This window comes from Entelurus aequoreus, linkage group LG24 (genome assembly GCF_033978785.1).
Source record: "Entelurus aequoreus isolate RoL-2023_Sb linkage group LG24, RoL_Eaeq_v1.1, whole genome shotgun sequence".
Classification (NCBI taxonomy): domain Eukaryota; kingdom Metazoa; phylum Chordata; class Actinopteri; order Syngnathiformes; family Syngnathidae; genus Entelurus; species Entelurus aequoreus.
Window position 1 is genome coordinate 2,679,743 of NC_084754.1, and position 20,678 is coordinate 2,700,420.

General features: G+C 37.0%; 1 protein-coding gene and 1 long non-coding RNA gene across 3 annotated transcripts in view; one reads left to right on the top strand and one right to left on the bottom strand.

Annotated features, from left to right (window-relative positions):
* LOC133641694 (1-phosphatidylinositol 4,5-bisphosphate phosphodiesterase zeta-1-like) overlaps window positions 1-15,226 on the bottom strand; it is a 53,399-nt gene extending 38,173 nt beyond the window's left edge. The window contains exons 1-3 of one of the 2 annotated variants that reach the window (XM_062035631.1): window positions 15,150-15,226; window positions 6,739-6,934; window positions 5,096-5,297 (exon numbers count right to left, since the gene is read on the bottom strand). In XM_062035631.1, the coding sequence (XP_061891615.1) occupies window positions 5,096-5,297; window positions 6,739-6,928 (392 nt within the window). In that variant the 5' untranslated portion in view covers window positions 6,929-6,934; window positions 15,150-15,226. The remainder of the gene's footprint in view (window positions 1-5,095; window positions 5,298-6,738; window positions 6,935-15,149) is intronic. The other variant, XM_062035632.1, reaches the window with a different exon arrangement.
* LOC133641698 (uncharacterized) overlaps window positions 1-20,678 on the top strand; it is a 77,681-nt gene that overhangs the window by 25,472 nt on the left and 31,531 nt on the right. The window lies entirely within an intron of this gene.

The window sequence follows — 20,678 nt, forward strand, 5'->3', positions numbered from 1 at the left end:
CGCCCTCAGGAAGAGGTGCTTTAAAACATGGCTAGCTAGTGTGGATAATGCATATGTTTAAGAGTTATTTCTTTATTCATAATCATGTTTGAATCAGCTCATATTTTTCATCTTATCAGTGTTGAGAGGAGGGGTGAGATGGGGGCTTTCTTTGTGTGAAAAGAGTTTTTTTTTCCTTTGGAATGCCAGATCAACTTGGGCTACGCATTTGGATGTGTTGTTCGAGGCTGGTCTCTATTCTCAAATATTTGACAATAAATTACAAAATACCTATTATGTGCTTGGTGGTACCTTTGAGTTCAGTTATGTCATCTAAGGAACTTGGGACTGACCAGGGTTTTACAACCCACTTGGAGGAACATCTGGTCAAACGCAACACTAGCTAGCGGCTAATGTCCAGCCGCAGTGTTTTAGCTACTTCTAAATCACTAATCCTCGCCTCCATGGCGACAAATAAAGTAAGTTTCTTACAAGTATCATCCCTGCAGGACGAGGAATAGCTAAACATGCTTCACTACACACCGTAGGAGGATACAATAGCTCACCGGCGTCACAATGTAAACAAACGCCATGGGTGGATCTACACCTGACATCCACTGTAATGATACCAGGTACAGGACCGTATCTAGTCAATACTATTTTTATAGCATCACAAAATAATTTTTTCCTTTTTTTAAAAATTGGACACATGAGGACTTAAATTATGACCATTGTATGATCCTGTAACTACCTGTTATCGGATAGATACCTAAATTTGTGGTGTCATCCAAAACTAATGTAAAGCATCCAAACAACAGAAGAATAAGTGATTATTACATTGTAACAGAAGTGTAGATAGAACATGTGGAAAGATAAAGTAAGCAGAAATTAACAGTAAATGAACAAGTAGATTAATAATTAATTTTTACAGCTTGTCCCTCATAATGTTGACAAAATAATAGAATGATAAATGACACAATATGTTACTGCATACGTCAGCAGACTAATTAGGAGCCTTTGTTTGTTTACTTACTACTAAAAGACAAGTTGTCTCGTATGTTCACAATTTTATTTAAGGACAAAATTACAATAATAAACATGTTTAATGTACCGCAAGATTTTTGGTTAAAATAAAGCCAATAATGCCATTTTTTGCGGTTCCCTTTATTTAGAAAAGTACCGAAAGGTATCGAAAAGTATTGAAATACATTTTGGTACTGGTACCGGTACCAAAATAACACTACAACAAACACCTACAAAAATCGGCACTACCATTAAGTTTTTTGGGGAAGAACTTCTGCAAATATAGGTATCTAAAAAAAAAAGCCTGCGAGATCCAGGGATCCAACGTTCAAATACGTTTAATTACGCTGAAAATCGACACAATCGGGTCGCACGTCTGCGATGGTTGTGTTCTTCAGGATGCGGAAGGACAGGAAGTAGCAGAAGCAGCGTGCGGGTAAGAGGATCATTTATTTGTAACACAGGTAAAACTTAGATCCCTAGCATGGCGTAACAAGGCATAAACAAACTAAACAGTCGCAAAACACGAAACACCAAAAAGTCTTAGAAAAAGGACCGTAAACGGTCACTACAGTGAACATTGGACCCACAACCATAGGCAGGGACGTAATTAGTGGCGGTAGACGGTGGGGATCACAGAACAGAAACTGGTTCGTAAGATCAGCGCACCTAGCAACCAAACGTAAACAAATGAAAAAGCACTGACACAGAAACAGACTCAAACATAGGAGAACCACAATAAACACAAAACAAGACATGACAAAAATACAGGTGTTCCAATCCTGGGTTTTTTGGGGTAAGGGGTTAGAAAAACATGAATGACAAATCCATTTAAACACATTTAAAAAACACTTTAAGACTCATGTCTTGAAAAAATATATCACTCTTGAATGAACACTGTAGTTAATACTATGATCAATGTTAATTAAAAACTAAATGTGAGATATAAATAATAATGGAAGTATAATTGTTGTATATAGTATATAATTGGTGCAAAGGTTTAACACGTGTACAAGGATATTTCACATGCCTTTAGTGTGTATATAATTTAACTGTGTTTATGTTGTGTATAATGTGTATTTATAATATGTTGTACAAAGGACATTTCATAATTTTCGGAAGTTCATCTCGTACTTGACATTGTTTATAGGGTTAGGTGCAATAAGTGTTCAACTTCAGCCTAAACCCTTTCGGTCTGCAACATGTTCTTTTTCAATCTATGAATGTACAACTGTTTGTTTATTTTGTTGACCATTGACCGAAGAAGAATAATGATAATTAATAAATAAAATAATAATACAAAAAATAATAATAATAAAATCACAAGCGAATGTAATGTTGAAAAAAATAAAACAACTTATTGAAAATGTGCTGTGAAATCAGGCATTTTAGGGAGCTACAATCGCAAAAAAAAAACAACAATAAAAAAAATAAAAAAAATAGCCTGTGAAATCCTGGAGGGACTATTTGTGGTACATTCTGTTGTATTGCTTTTCATACAACATTTCTAAAGTTAGTTTTTCTTTTTAAAAGACTTGTTATATGTTAAAATTGTGTCGTTTTGAGGCGGGCCCGGCGAAAGAACGGAATAAATTGATTTCAATACGAATTTTCCAAGGTACAGTACAGGCCAAAAGTTTGGACACACCTTCTCATTCAATGTGTTTTTTTTAAATTTCATGACTATTTACATTGTAGATTGTCACTGAAGGCATCAAAACTATGACACCTGTAAAGTGAAAACCATTTCAGGTGACTACCTCTTGAAGCTCATGGAGAGAATGCCAAGAGTGTGCAGAACAGTAATCAGTGGCTATTTTGAAGAAACTAGAATATAAAACATGTTTTCAGTTATTTCACCTTTTTTTTTGTTAAGTACATAACTCCACATGTGTTCATTCATAGTTTTGATGTGACTATTTACAATGTAAATAGTCATGAAAATAAAGAAAAACCCATTGAATGAGAAGGTGTGTCCAAACTTTTTGGCCCGTACTGTCCGAGCTGCTTCACAGAAACCGGTACCAGGTACCACTGATTGAATGTGATTAATAATTATTTAATTTCAGCTTCTAAAACACAGGTTTCAAACTCAAGGCCCGGGGGCCAGATCTGGCCAGCGACATCATTTTATATGGCCCACAAACACCTGGAAATGATATGTGTCAATAAAGTACTTCATATTTTCTCCCTAAATTTAATGTATTTTTTTCATTTTGACAGAAAAAATATATGTACTGCTTGAAATTGCATACCTTTTAAACGTTAATAGTATCCCTTATTGCAACAAATGTTAGAGTATATTATCATACTTTCCAAACATGTTATTTTGTCTAAATCAGGGGTGTCCAAAGTGCGGCCCGGGGGCCATTTGCGGACATTTTTTAATGGCCCCACGGCACATTCTAAAAATATGATTAAAAAAAATGTAAAACATAAAAAGTGGTATAAAAGAGCAAACAGGTGAAATGTAACAAGAAAATGTTGCAATGTTTACTCTAACAACACAAAGCTGCCATGCAGGCTGTTTCTTTCTTTAAAACATAATAATGAATCAAAATCAATATAATTATGAATTATTACCTATTCAAGGCTCCAATTATGTCACATTAAATATTCCTCTTTGAGATATTCTTTGGGGAAAATGTTGCATATTTTGTGTTTGCCATATAAAAAAACTGAGCTGTTTTTTTTTTTTTTAAAAGGGCCTGAAACATACAAACAAAAAACACAAACAACAATAAAACTTATAATTGGCGGATAGATCTGAAGCTGATCTCGAGATTATTGTGTGAAAAGTAAACAGTAAAAAAATGTATAATATATTTTTTAACAATTTAATGAGTTTTTTTTGGATCCCCAATAATTTTAGTGGGATTTTGTTTTTTGTGTGTCATTGCTCAAAAAATAATAATGAATTAAAATCAATGCTGTTATGAGTTATTGACCATTTTAAGGCTCCAATTATTTTATAATCTCAAATATTCCACTTTAAAATTTAATCGGGGGAAAATATTGCTTATTTTAGTTTTTTCCATAAAAAAAGGGTTTTCTTTGACAAAAAGGGCACACAACTTAAATGTTTAAAAACGTTATATTGACAGATAGACCTAATGTTGATCTAGAGATTTAAACTTTGAATAATAATAATAATAATAATACTAAATAAGGACACATTTTTTATATATTTTTTTGACCAAAACCATTTGGGTTCACCAGGATCAAGCCTGAGTGGAGGCCTAAATGTATATATTTTTAATATATTTATTGTATTGGTTTTTAAAATAAAAAAATATCAAAATGGCACCCCACTTGCTTTGATTTTTCAGTGTGCGGCCCTCAGTGGAAAAAGTTTGGACACCCCTGGTCTAAATAAAAATACTTAACTTTACAGCAAACTACCCACCAAATTAATAAAAATGACAATAAATGGTACGTCGTTCTTTACAGCATATTACTGTAAATTGAAAAAAACTCCAACTGTTTTTTGCGTTAAAATTCTGTTGACTGAGCTGCCAGTTTTTGACGGCTGTTGTTTTTAACGGTGTATTACTGTAAATGGAAAGACGGTACATTTGTTTTTACGGGAGAAAAACTGGCAGCTAAGTTGCCAGAATAAAAAAACAAAAAACTTGTACAGTTTTTCCATGAACAATATAATGTTGTAAAAACCAATGTCAATTTAATACAACAGTTCTGGCAACTAAGCTGCCAGCTTTTTCCGTAAAGACACCCCCAAAAAACAGTGGTACTGTTTTTCCATTTACCGTACAATGTTGTAAAAAAACAACAACAAAAAACACTATACGACGGTAAAATGTTGTAAATGTAAAGTTTTTACTGTAAAATGGACAGTGTACTTAAAACAATTTATGTAATTATTGATGAGATGCAGAGGCAAATTCCTACATTATTCGCTATTACAAGCGGCCCTCTGATGGCAGCCATAACTGCCATGTGGTCCTCAATGAAAACCACTTTGACATCCCTAAAGAGAGCAACGAAAGATACTAAAACCTGCTTAAGTTAGCAAAGTGTTTTCGACATGATGTGTTTGGTTGGCAGTGTTGGAAACTATTAGAATCATCTTTACCAGACGTAAGCATCCAGGTGGCTTTTGCCTACGAGCTGGTCTCCCGTCAGGTAGGTGTTGTGCGAGGAGGAGATGAAGTAACTGGCGAGCGGCTGGTTCATGTCTTGGTACACAGATGTGTGGACCTGGTTAAACACACAACAGTCTTTGGACTCCATGTAGCGCAGGAATCCTTCAAAGGTCATGCACTGACTTTCTGAAGCTAGAAGAGCACAGGGTCACAATTAGGTCAGTGACCACACAAAGTTCATTTGTCATTAAAGTTAGGTATGTAGTAAAAGTATGGAGCACAAACGTGCTGTGTGTCTTAGTATTGCCCGCCAAAAAGTATCTTTCTCAGCTGTGATCCGTATGGTAATACACTTTTTCCACCACTTGTGGCAGTATCAAATATCAAACAAACAGAAGAAGTCTGGAGCTAAACTCATAAAAGTTTCTTAAGCGCAAAAATGATGACTAAAATGGTGAAGTTTGATTTTCATTCAGTTTAATTTACCCATGCCTTGGGCACTAATACACCCCCATACCATCACAGATGCTGGCTTTTGAACTTTGCGCCTAGAACAATCTGGATGGTTCTTTTCCTTTTTTGTTCCGGAGGACACGACGTCCACAGTTTCCAAAAACAATTTGAAATGTGGGCTCGTGAGACCACAGAACACTTTTCCACTTTGCATCAGTCCATCTTAGATGAGATCGGGCCCAGCGAAGCCAGCGGCGTTTCTGGGTGTTGTTGATAAATGGCTTTCGCCTTGCATAGTAGAGTTTTAACTTGCACTTACGGATGTAGCGACAAACTGTCGTTACTGACAGTGATTTCTCCAGATTCTCTGAACCTTTTGATGATATTATGGACCGTAGATGGTGAAATCCCTAAATTCCTTGCAATAGCTGGTTGAGAAATGTTGTTCTAAACCATGGGTGTCAAACTCTGGCCCGCGGGCAAAATTTGGCCCTTAAGGCGATATCAAATTAGAGCTGGCCCGCCGATTCTATTCAGCGGCCGTGCCCCTCCCAAAAATCCACACACACACATGAATGCAAAGCATACTTGGCCAACAGCGATACAGGTCACACTGAGGGTAGCCGTATAAACAACTTTAACACTGTTACAAATATGCGCCACTCTGTGAACCCACACCAAACAAGAATGACAAACACCTTTTGGGAGAACATCCGCACCGTAACACAACATAAACACAACAAAACAAATACCCAGAATCCCATGCAGCCCTAACTCTTCCGAGCTGCAATATACACCCCCGCTACCACCAAACCCCGCCCCCCCAGCCCCGCCCGCCTCAACCGACGCACAGATTCACGACGCACCCTTATTTGAGATATTTAATCTTACTTAGATTTCAGTTTTTACAGTGCAGGAAGTTGCTCATTGTGTTTGTTGTGCTGTAATTTGCCACAAACATGCAGTTACACTATATTATGAAGTTAAGTAGAGGGCCACAGAAAATCGGGAGGCGGGTTTGAGATCCAAGCGTAAGATCTTTCTGCATGGATCTTCTATGGTCGGGCGTGCATCATTTGGTATCGGTGAAGTGTCAACACTTGGCTTCAAGAAACATCAAAGTCAGCATTCTTAATCACAAGCAGCCTGCAGAAACGTCCCCCAGATTCTCTTTGCTCACCCGTCTCCTCAATTTCATATTTCTCGATCAAACTCTCCGCCGTGCCCTCGTTGGCAGTCACCTCCAACTGCTCCTTGTGTAGGAACCTGAGCAGGGAGCAGGCTGGTAAGACCGCCTGGCCCAAGGCATAACTTTGAAAGAGGTTCTGGATTTCTCCTCTCCTGGTGGACGGGGCCTTGCTTTTCCTCATCGTGATCTGCAAACCACAATTATTATTATTTTTTAAAAATTATGCATCCTTATCCTAACCATGTTCTAACGTTGAGTAGATCTTTGAGTGAAATCAAATCATTTAGATGACATCATTATTGTGCTGAAGTGTGTAGCATGCTGGGAATTATCTGCACATGTGATGGAGGAATGCACAGTGCAGGGTTGAAATTCTACTGAATTTGCATTAAATCAGGTTGTTTTTAGCTAATAATCATGCTGCAAGATCTAGCATGTTGCATTCAATGTTTATTCCCTATAATTCCCATGGAAAGTTTCCAACTTTGAATATTCCCGGAATTTTGCAACCCTATTAATCATTCATCCATTTTCTCTACCGCTTGTCCCCATGAGGGTCACGGATGAACTGGACTGGTCACCAGCCAATCACAGGACACGGAACACAAGCATCCCAAATTCACACCTTTTGACAATGTAGAGTCTTCAGTTTACTTAACAAGCTTGTTTTTAGAATGTAGAAGGGAGGCAACTTTACACAGATTTACACAAGGTTTCAAACCCGGATCACAAACTGTGAGGCCGAACCATTGTCGTTATCCTGCTTATATTACAAACCCCAAAACCAGTGAATACAATGATTTGCAAATCCTTTTCAAATTATATTCAATTGAATAGACAAGATGCTTAATGTTCGAACTGGAAAATTTAAAAAGTTGTTATTTTTGCAAATATTAGCTCATTAGCTCAACATGTTTCAAAAAAGCTCGCATAAGTGGCAAACAAGACTGAGAAAGTTGAGGAACGCTCATCAAACACTTATTTGGAAAAACTAATTGGGAACAGGTGGGTGCCATGATTGGGTATAAAAGCAGCTTCCATGAAATGCTCAGTCATTCCCAAAGAAGGATGGGGCGAGGGTCACCACTTTGTCAACAAATGCGTGAGCAAATTGTTGAACACTTTAAGAACAACATTTCTCAACCAGCTATTGCAAGGAATTTAGGGATTTCACCATCTACGGTCTGTAATATCATCAAAAGGTTCAGAGAATCTGGTGAAGTCACTGCACGAAACATTGAATGCCCGTGACCTTGGATCCTTCAGGCGGTACCGCATCAAAAAGCGACATCGATGTGTAAAGGATATCACCACATGGGCTCAGGAACACTTCAGAAAAAACACTGTCAGTAATTACAGTTCGTGGCTACATCTGTAAGTGCAAGTTAAAACTCTACTATGCAAAGCGAAAGCCATTTATCAACAACACCCAGAAACGCCGCCGGCTTCGCTGGGCCCGAGCTCATCTAAGATGGACTGATGCTAAGTGGAAAAGTGTTCTGTGGTCTGACGAGGCCACATTTAAAGAAAAAATAGTTTCTCAGTTCAAACATTTAATATCTTGTCTTTGCAGTCTAGTCAATTGAATATAAGTTGAAAAGGATTTGAGGACAAGTGGTGTAGAAAGTGGATGGACAAACGAATGGAATGCTCTTTTCTGTCCCAGTTATCTAGTTTGAGTGAAACAAAATATTATTATTAAAAGTATTCATGCTTATGTGAATATTGTGTGTCACTTTTAAATATGGTAACATTGTGTGCAAACATCGGGGTTGTCAAACATCAAAACCTTTTAATCACGATTAGAGATGTCCGATAATATCGGCCTGCCGATATTTTCAGCTGATAAATGCTTTAAAATGTAATATCACAAATTATTGGTATCGTTTTTTTTTATTATCGGTATCGTTTTTTATTTGTATTTTTTTTCAAATTAAATCAACATAAAAAGCACAAAATACACTTACAATTAGTGCACCAACCCAAAAAACCTCCCTCCCCCATTTAGACTTAGACAAACTTTAATGATCCACAAGGGAAATTGTTCAACACAGTAGCTCAGTTACAATGATGGAAAGTGTAAGGATGGAAAGGACAATGCAGGTATAAATAGACACAAATTTACACTCATTCACACAAAAGGGTTGTTTCTTTCTGTTATTAATATTCTGGTTCCTACATTATATATCAATATATATCAATACAGTCTGCAAGGGATACAGTCCGTAAGCACACATGATTGTGCGTGCTGCTGCTCCACTAATAGTACTAACCTTTAACACTTAATTTTACTCATTTTCATTAATTACTAGTTTCTATGCAACTGTTTTTATATTGTTGTACTTTCTTTTTTATTCAAGAAAATGTTTTTAATTTATTTATCTTATTAATTTTTTTAAAAAGGACCTTATCTTCACCATACCTGGTTGTCCAAATTAGGCATAATAATGTGATAATTCCACGACTGCGTAAATCGGTATCGGTTGATATCGGTATCGGTTGATATTGGTATCGGTAATTAAAGAGTTGGACAATATCGGAATATCGGATATCGGCAAAAAGCCATTATCGGACATCCCTAATCACGATTAATTAAATTTAAAAGTATCGAAATACATTTTGTTTACCGGTACCGGTACCAAAATATTGGTATCGGGACAACACTACTCCTTAGTATCACGTTAACTTTGACACCACAATCATCAAAAATCTTAAAAAAAAAACAAAAAAAAAAAAACACTTTTTGATTGCATCAAAATGTTGTCAATCAAACAATATCCATCCATCCATTTTCTACCGCTTGTCCCTTTTGGGGTCGCGGGGTGTGCTGTATAAACACTTTAAAACATTACAATTCATACATCAATTGGAATTGGGGGTTAAATCACCAAAAATGATTCCAGGGCGCGGCCACCGCTGCTGCCCACTGCTCCCCTCACCTCCCAGGTGGGGTGAACAAGGGTGATGGGTCAAATGCAGGGAATAATTTCGCCACACCTAGTGTGTGTGTGTGTGACAATCATTGGTACTTTAACTTTAACTTTGCCTTAATCTTCATACCCAAAACAGAGTAGGATAAAAAAGTGTAAATGGGTCAGTAATAGTCTAAGTTTCCAGAGTTTGGCGTCTGTCGATGATTTGTATCCAATTATTTCTCAGTTTTATTCCCTCAGTTTCCTACTTGGTTATATTTACACTTACAGTATATCATTATAAAAATGGGGTTACATACAATGGCTGTTTTGAGTCCCAAATTACTCAAATGTCCTCATTTCTGTTTCTATTTGTTGTATATCCTGAAGGTCCTTTACTACGTTGTAAAAAAAACCTTAAATTAAAGCTGAACGTCAGCATTTCAATCACCTCTTCTATTCAAAATCCACTGTGGTGACGTGAAGGCAGAAGTAGAACAAAACATATCCACTTTTGGAAGTAGTTTTTATTTTTTGAAATAAATATGGAGCCCAACTTCTAATGTGACACATCAGACTTTAGAGTCGCTGGTGCTCTTTATTTTTATCATTGTGTGTGTGTGTGTGCGTGTGTGTGTGTGTGTGTGTGTGTGTTGTGTGTGTTGCATCTCACAACCTCCCTTCCCTGTCTTCTATTCTGTGTTCTACAGCCCTTCTCGCAGTTCTTGCATCAGTTCAAGCTAAAAACTGTTAATGGGTACCCAGGGGTGTGGGAAAAAATCGATCCGAATTCGAATCGCAATTCTCACGTTGTGCGATTCAGAATCGATTCTCATTTTTTTAAAAATCAATTTTTAATACTTAATTAATTAATTAATTTATTTATTTATTTTTAATTTTTTAAATTAATCAATCCAACAAAACAATACACAGCAATACCATAACAATGCAATCCAATTCCAAAACCAAACCCGACCCAGCAACACTCAGAACTGCAATAAACAGAGCAATTGAGAGGAGACACAGAACAAACCAAAAGTAGTGAAACAAAAATGAATATTATCAACAACAGTATCAATATTAGTTACAATTTCAACATAGCAGTGATTAAAAACCCCTCTGACATTATCATTAGACATTTATAAAAATAAAAAAGAACAATAGTGTCACAGTGGCTTACACTTGCATCGCATCTCACAAGCTTGACAACACACTGTGTCCAATATTTTCACAAAGATAAAATAAGTCATATTTTTGGTTCATTTAATAGCTAAAACAAATATACATTATTGCAAACAGTTGATAAAACATTGTCCTTTACAATTATAAAAGCTTTTTACAAAAATCTACTACTCTGCTTGCATGTCAGCAGACTGGGGTAGATCCTGCTGAAATCTATGTATTCCATGAATAGACAATCCTTTTTGAATCGAGAACCGTGTTGAATCGGGGGAAAAAAAATCGATTTTGAATCGAATCGTGACCCCAAGAATCGATATTGAATCGAATCGTGGGACACCCAAAGATTCACAGCCCTAGAACCCAGCACATGTTTCTCAGTGACTGCAGTCAAAGGAACCGACTCTGCTTATTGTCTTTCATTGTCTCCTTGCAAATGGTAGAATTATGTGAAATGCATGCTGGGTATAACAAGTTTGTAAATTAGATCATGACGTTTTAAGTCACCACGACCTTGCAGCTTGGTGTAGTCCACCATCTTTATTTGTCAGAAATAAAGATTAAGATTAAGATTAAAGTACCAATGATTGTCACACACACACTAGATGTGGTGAAATTTGTCCTCTGCATTTGACCCATCCCCTTGGGGAGCAGTGGGCAGCAGCGGCGCCGCGCCCGGGAATCATTTTGGTGATTTAACCCCCAACTCCAACCCTTGATACTGAGTGCCAAGCAGGGAGGAAACGGGTCCCACTAGAGATGTCCAATAATATCGGCCTGCCGATATTATCGGCCGATACATGCGTTAAAATGTAATATCGGAAATTATCGGTATCATTTTTTTAAATTATTGGTATGGTTTAAAAAAAAAAAAAAATTATTTATTTTTTTTAAATTTATTAAATCCACATAAAAAACACAAGATACACTTACAATTAGTGCACCAACCTAAAAAACCTCCCTCCCCCATTTACACTCATTCACACAAAAGGGTTGTTTCTTTCTGTTATTAATATTCTGCTTCCTACATTATATATCAATATATATCAATACAGTCTGCAAGGGATACAGTCCGTAAGCACACATGATTGTGCGTGCTGCTGCTCCACTAATAGTACTAACCTTTAACACTTAATTTTACTCATTTTCATTCATTACTAGTTTCTATGCAACTGTTTTTATATTGTTGTACTTTCTTTTTTATTCAAGAAAATGTTTTTGATTTATTCATCTTATTTTACTAATTAAAAAAAAAAAGTACCTTATCTTCACCATACCTGGTTGTCCAAATTAGGCATAATAATGTGTTAATTCCACGACTGCATATATCGGTTGATATCGGTATCGGTTGGTATCGGTATCGGTAATTAAAGAGTTGGACAATATCGGAATATCGGATATCGGCAAAAAGCCATTATCGGACATCCCTAAAAAATACGAGTCTTTTCGGCAATGTCATTTTGTACACTGCAAAAACTGAAATCTAAGTAAGATGAAATATCTCAAATAAGGGTGATATTTGCTTATTTTCTGTCTGATAAGATCATTCTTCTCACTAAGCAGATTTTATGTTCGAGTGTTTTACTTGTTTTTAGGGTTTTGGTCCTAAATGATCTCAGTAAGATATTACAGCTTGTTGCTGAGATTTGATGACCTATATTGAGTAAAACATGCTTGAAACTAGAATATCAAGTGTTGCAAAGCTGTGTCATCAACACTCACAAGTATGAAACTACTTTTTTAAAGTAATAATTTCTTATTTCAAGCATGAAAAAAAAAATCACGACTTTGACACAATTGTGTCTCATAATTAAAACAGATGACAGCCAAATGGACTTTGCTGTTTTATTTTCAATGAAACATTAGAAAACACGTACTCATATAGTAGTACAGTTGGCACAGTACAGTAAACTGACAGTTAATATTTAAACATTTAACAAGTGACATTTCTAACAATTTTGAACAGAAATAGTTCATGCACATTCAGATGAATTCCTCAAAATTACAATTAAAAAATGTTGGCCGGGGGCCGGGCTGTATATATGCACACTAATTGACTGAAAGAGCACGCACTTGGTGCGATGATGTCATGTTATCCATGGAAAAATGCATTTTTAGACAATATGATTTGCCTGAGCGGCTAGGAGACCCCGAGAGTAACAAGCGCTTGCCTTGTTGCCTTTCCATTAAGAACAATAAATTTGTTTTTAGTATAAGTTTGCTGGTTTCAAGAAATGTAATGCAGAGCGCATATCATTATGTCAACATAATGCCACTAGCATTTACTTCATTTAAGAATATTTTTTCAACATAAAAAAGGTCTCTTTTTTTTTTCCTACCAAGAAAAGTGCACTTGTTATTAGTGAGAATATACTTATTTTAAGGTTGTCATGTCTGTGTGATCATGTTTTGTTTTGGTTATGTTCGGTTTGGTTTTTGGACCTTTTGTGCACTCTTGCTTGTTTTTGTTTCCATGACAACCCATTAGTTTTCACCTGTCCTCATGTCACGCACCTGTCTCACGTTTTGCACTCGCGGACCTGTCACTAATCATGTCACTGTTATTTAAGCCTGCCTTTTTCTGCTGATCGTCCTGGTGACATTATCCTTACTACCTCTGCTACCTTTCATTCCAAGCCATTGTTCCCTGCACCTTTTTTCATGCCACAGTAAGTTTGTATATTTCATGTTTATAGTTTTTGCCTTTGTGCAAGTTTTTGTTTCATTAGCCAAGTTTTTGTACTTCCGCCTTGGGCGCGCTTTTCGTTTGTTCTTTTTGTTAGTGTAAAAATAAACATGTCTTTACCTTCACGCCTTGCCCGCGCCAGCTTTCCTTTGCATTCCGGGAAAACACAACACCCCAAGGTCCACGTATTGACAAAGGTATTTTGGGGTTCATTGAGGTTAGCTAATTTTACTTGTTTTGGAAAGTCTTGACAAGCTGAATTTTCTTGTTCTATTGGCAGATAATTTTGCTTAGTTCAAATAAAATACCCCTAATTTTTGTATTTTTTTTTTCTTGTTTTTGAACACTGACTTTTTGCAGTGTATTTACCGTATTTTCCGGACCATAGGGCGCACCGTAAGTATCATAAGTCATCCAGCAGTTATACAATTCTAAAATGGTATTGTGAGTAGTAGGGATGATGTTCGAAACCGGTTCTCCCGGTTGTTCGATAAGAAAAGAACCGTTCGATAAGAAAAGAACCGATTCCATGGACTCGAATCCCTTTTTGAGAACCGGTTCCCGTTATCGAGGCCACTATAGTAAAGAAAAAGAGTTGGTTCTTTATTCGAATCCCTGGGAACGAATCCCATCCCACAAGAAATGCCCTGTGGAACATCACAGGAAATTTCCTGTGATGTCACACAAGCAGCAAAAATAATGGACCGGAAAAAACGCCTCAAGGCATGGCTATTCATCTATAGTGATCACAGAGACAGGTTGTTTTTGTGTTACTGTATATATTTGTTTTTCTGAAAAATCCCACTTAATATACTTTGGGTAACAACAGTCAATATTTTATTTTTTTTAATTTTTTTAGGGGGGTAACAGGTAATATTTATTTATTTATTTATTTTATTTTATTTTTTTCTTATAAAATAAAAGTGAGCTTTTGTTAAACCAAATATTGTGTTTTTTTCCATATACAACAACCTATCTGGATTCGATAAGAGAATCGATAAGGAATCGGTTCGATAAGAGGATTCGATAATGGGCTCGAACTCGATAATTTCTTATCAAACATCATCCCTTGTGAGTAAACAATATGTCGAATATTTTTGTTTCTGACAGTCCAAATATGTTGACGCGCTCACGGACGGAGGGTTTTCTCGCCATTATTGGCCATTGCAGCGATCGCCTCCTTCTTGCAGCCATTTGTGCATAACTGTGCCAGTTTGCACATACAGTACGTTCCAAACGTGCTAAATAGAAACGCAAAACTGCGTCCGCACACAGTTTCAGTCTTGAAAAATCACATTGCAAAAGCTGAATGATTGTATTCGCGCCTCACCGTATTGTGGGTGTTCCAATAATCAGCATATATTCTGCATATTCATGAAGATAATGGATTGCGCTCTGTTTTCACCACTTAAAAGTCGCAATCCTCACCACACAAGCTTAGTAGATCAGTTTTTGCACTTGTTATCAATTTTGCACGCTCAACACACACACTAATAGGACTTGCATCTTTTTATTTTGTGCATGCTATTTAGCACTTGTTATGTTGGATCTTAGTAGATCAAGGCCTTACTGTAATGAGTGGTGACCATTACTTGTGCTTTTCAAAAGATAATTGTTTCTCATACCTTCACTCTTCCCTTGGCTTGAGAGAACAAGCACAGGTGTTGTGGACATCTTTATTAGTATCACTTAGCTCTGTTTATTTCTACCGGCTCGAAAATAATCATCCAGCCCTTTAGCCGATGCTGTATGACATCACCTTTTAAGATGATAGTCGATATCATCTTAAAGTTGTCTACATCATGTCAAAGGCGGGCCTGATATCAAAGACATCGTTACTTTTACGTGTCATGTATTGTACCGAGGAATGCTGTTGGCCCACAGATTTCATCCAAATGCTGTTATTGTCTTGTGAAAACATTCGGGGGATCGGTGCCTTGCTGAAGGACACCTCGGTCCCCGCCTATTTCAACCCAAAACGCTGAAAGAGCCATCCATATTGGACCAAAAATACAAAAAAACTAATTTGTCTGCAGCCGCAACAAATGAAAAGTCTTATATAAGTGTTATAATGAAGGCAACACATGATGTAAGTGTCTATATTAGCTATATTAGCCTACTATCAAAGGCTGAAACAAATCTTCGTTGACAGAAATGTTGTATTTAAATTTTTATTCTACACATTTTTGCAACATTGGAAAACATTAGTAAAATGGAGGCTTCTCACAGGATGAGATAACTTCCGGAAATTACTGGCTTTTAATGGCCAAAAGTATAGTAGCGTGTCTAAGTTTAAGGAAACGTCAGGCTGTCTTCTTCTAATGGATTTATTACAATCTTTGCAAGCTGGGTAATGTTTGCTGTGGTCTGGAACAACATGGCACACAAACAACTATCTGGAATGCAGCCAATATTACATACAGATAATGTGTCATGAGACATGCAAATATAAATTACATACACAGAGGACATAAGCGAAGGAAATTAAATGAGCTCAAATATAGCTACAAACGAGGCATAATAATGCAATATGTACACACAGCTTGCCTAAATAGCATGTTAGCATCGATTAGCTTGCAAATATGACTGATAAGCACTCCAGCAAATCAATAACATCAACAAAGCTCCCTTTTGTGCATAAAACGTTTGGTGGACAAAATGAGACAAAGAAGGAGTGGCATATAACACGTCTTTCTGTGGCAGCATCGGAGAAAGTTGTACATGTAAGCAAAACCACGATGAGTTCAAGGATCGCTGAAATTAGTAGGACAAAACGATGCTTGCCAAATTGTCACGGCGCGGGCTCGAACCCGCTTTTCTCTGCTGAGGAGGAGAAAGGAAACTCAACTCAAAATAGCAACGAAGGAATTCAGGATCAAGGTATATAAACACGAGACGAGGCAAGGCAAGGCATGGACATGGGTGCTAGAGAGGCACGAAGACTCGAGACAATCTGGCACAGAACAAGGGGAGGCGTGGGCTTATAAGACACATGAGGGTAATGGGAAACAGGTGGAAACAATCAGGGGTCAGGGATGACGTCAGGAGTTACTTTTCAAAGTAAAACATGCAATTCACAAGACAGAAGAAACCAAGACAAGACATCCCTCACCGCGGTGTGACAGAGCAATATTGCCCCCTTGTGGTTCTGTGCCGTCACAACTCCCCCAGTAAACATAACACAAATACTCATCAGTGAAGCATGTTTAATATAAACAGTGGGATTTCTAACAATTAGGAAGGTTTGTGTCATGTTTGTTCTCCTACAGAAAATATATTAAAACATTTTTCCATTTTCACACATCTCTGAAAGAGGTCCAGGGAGCCACTAGGGCGGCGCTAAAGAGCCGCATGCGGCTCTGGAGCCGCGGGTTGCTGACCCCCGGTCTATTCCATAAACAATAAGACACATTGCATCCCAAATAGGACATTTTTTTGACGTTCAAAAGTAAAATAGCATCAGGTAGAAGAATAGAGGATGCCAAAAACAGGTAAAAGGAAACAATACAGCACAATAAACAGCATCAATAAATTATATGTAATACCTTTGAATAAAATATTCATAGTTTGACTCGGGGAGCTTCAGCTGCAAATCTGTCATAGATTGCAATGTTTTCTGAGTGAGTTAGGTAATGAATAGTTTGTCGCAGGAAAGTCCTGTAAAATGGTGTGTCCACGGGCATAATCAGTACCTACTAACGAGGGAAGGGGACACTTCTAACATGCAGTAAATATTGAGTGGCATTAAATGCTTGTATCGGGGGTGCACAAAGGGCAGTAAAAAAGAAAAAAAAATAGAGCCATTATTAGTGAGATATATCATCTCTGTCTGGACTGGAGCCTGCAATGCCTCAGACTGGAAGTCTCTCCAGAGAGTGGTGAGGACGGTGGAAAAGATCATCAGGACTCCTCTTCCTCCTATCCAGGAGATGGCAAAAAGCCGCTGCCTGACCAGGGCTCAGAAAATCTGCAAAGACTCCTCCCACCCCCACCAAGGACTGTTTTCACTGCTGGACTCTAGAAAGAGGTTCCGCAGCCTCCGTAGCAGAACCTCCAGGTTCTGTAACAGCTTCTTCCCTCAGGCCGTAAGATGTATCATAATTAAATTAACCCCTCAACTCCCCCCAAAATGGATTAACTCGCTGGGAAAAAAAAGACAATATAACATACATCCATAAACGTGGACGCATGTGAAAAAGTGCAATATATTTATCTGAACAGTAATCTCTTTATTTATTTATACATATTGATATATATTTATTCATTTTATATACACTACCGTTCAAAAGTTTGGGGTCACCCAAACAATTTAGTGGAATAGCCTTCATTTCTAAGAACAAGAATAGACTGTGGAGTTTCAGATGAAAGTTCTCTTTTTCTGGCCATTTTGAGCGTTTAATTGACCCCACAAATGTGATGCTCCAGAAACTCAATCTGCTCAAAGGACGGTCAATTTTGTAGCTTCTGTAACGAGCTAAAGTGTTTTCAGATGTGTGAACATGATTGCACAAGGCTTTTCTAATCATCAATTAGCCTTCTGAGCCAATGAGCAAACACATTGTACCATTAGAACACTGGAGTGATAGTTGCTGGAAATGGGCCTCTTTACACCTATGTAGATATTGCACCAAAAAGCAGACATTTGCAGCTAGAATAGTCATTTACCACATTAGCAATGTATAGAGTGTATTTCTTTCAAGTTAAGACTAGTTTAAAGTTATCTTCATTGAAAAGTACAGTGCTTTTCCTTAAAAAATAAGGACATTTTAATGTGACCCCAAACTTTTGAACGGTAGTGTAAGTCTCTAAGTATAACAAATGATGGCGTTATTCTGCACTGAACGTATTCTTATTCACTGTATTTAGGGTCTCCAAATAGCCCACAATAAAATGATACATACACTTGCTGTTTAATCGCCAGTGTGTCACTACGCTTGCGCATTATGTACTTACCTAAATATAATTCACTTCACTACCTAGGCGGAAGAAAAAGTAGTTCCCACCAAACACCTTTTATATACAAAACCCAAAAGCAGTGAAGTTGGCAGCCACACTTTCCCAGCCACACTTGGAAGTACACATTTTTTTATATTTTACCAGACACATTAGGTATATTTGCACAAGGTATCGGTATTGGATCGGTATCGCCGATATCAGACAGAATTTTACTTGGTATTGGATTGGTCAGAAAATCAGTGGTATCGCACATCACTACTGCAAAGCCTGGCCAGCGTGTCCAAAATGCTGCTGCACAAACCAGGACTAGAGATCATAGAGCAGGGGTCACCAACGCGGTGCCCGCGGGCACTAGGTAGCCCGTAAGGACCAGATGAGTAGCCCGCTGGCCTGTTCTAAAAATAGCTCAAATAGCAGCACTTACCAGTGAGCTGCCTCTATTTTTAAAATTGTATTTATTTACTAGCAAGCTGGTCTCGCTTTGCCCGACATTTTTAATTCTAAGAGAGACAAAACTCAAATAGAATTTGAAAATCCAAGAAAATATTTTAAAGACTTGGTCTTCACTTGTTTAAATAAATTCATTAATTCTTTTACTTTGCTTCTTATAACTTTCAGAAAGACAATTTTAGAGAAAAAATACAACCTTAAAAATGATTTTAGGATTTTTAAACACATATACCTTTTTACCTTTTAAATTCCTTCCTCTTATTTCCTGACAATTTAAATCAATGTTCAAGTAATTTTTTTTTTTTTTATTGCAAAGAAAAATAAATAATTTTTTTTAATTTAATTCTTCATTTTAGCTTCTATTTTGTCGACGAAGAATATTTGTGAAATATTTCTTCAAACTTATTATGATTAAAATTCAAAAAAATTATTCTGGCAAATCTAGAAAATCTGTAGAATCAAATTTAAATCTTATTTCAAAGTCTTTTGAATTTATTTTAAAATGTTTGTTCTGGAAAATCTAGAAGAAATAATGATTTGTCTTTGTTAGAAATATAGCTTGGTCCAATTTGTTATATATTCTAACAAAGTGCAGATTGGATTTTAACCTATTTAAAACATGTCATCAAAATTCTAAAATTAATCTTAATCAAGAAAATTACTAATGATGTTCCATAAATTCTTTTTTTAAGTTTTTCTCTTTTTTTTCGGTTGAATTTTGAATTTTAAAGAGTCGAAATTGAAGATAAACTATGTTTCAAAATTTAATTATCATTTTTTTCGTGTTTTCTCTTTTAAACCGTTCAATTAAGTGTAAATATCATTATTAATAATAACATAGAGTTAAAGGTAAATTGAGCAAATTGGCTATTTCTGGCAATTTATTGAAGTGTGTATCAAACTGGTAGCCCTTCGCATTAATCAGTACCCAAGAAGTAGCTCTTGCTTTCAAAAAGGTTGCTGACCCCTGTCATAGAGTATCTCTCTTTTACCTGCTTTTTGTCACATTTAGGACTTAAAATCCTCCTTTTCACACACAAAGCGCGACATGGCACAAATGTACCTGAAAGAGCTCTTATCAAGAAGGTAGAAGGCTACGTTCCCAGAGCTGACGCTTACTTTTTTTTTTTTTTTTTTTTTTTTTAAAGTAGAAAAGGAGGTAGAGCCTTCAGCTATCAGGCTCCTTTCTTGTGGAACCTTCTTCCTGACTCAAGCAGACACTATTTCCTTATTCAAAAGTGAAGGTAAATGTCACCTCTAGTCCCAGCTGACTCAGGCAAGTCCTGCGTCGTCTCGAAGTCATCCTGACATTTTTTCATACAGCAAACTTCCCTTTCTCCTTCTCTGTCCATCTTTCCTTAACGCATCATTTATTTGCTCAAAACTTGGTAGCACTCGAGACACTGGGAGAACGTGATGCACCATATTGTACCTGTGTGCATGTTAGAAACAAGATAATACCACAACCATCAATCAATCAAAGTTTATTTATATAGCCCTTAATCACGAGTGTCTCAAAGGGCTGCACAAGCCACAACAGATCACACATCGGGCAAGAAAAAACTCAACCCAACGGGACCAACGAGAAACCTTGGAGGGGACCCCAGATGTGGGGGACCGACCGGTGCAATGGATGTCGAGTGGATCTAGTTAATAGTGTGAGAGTCCATAGTGTGGTGGTCAGTATAATCCTGCACAGGACAATCCACCTTTAATAATAAAAATAAACCTTTGTAATATTAATCCAG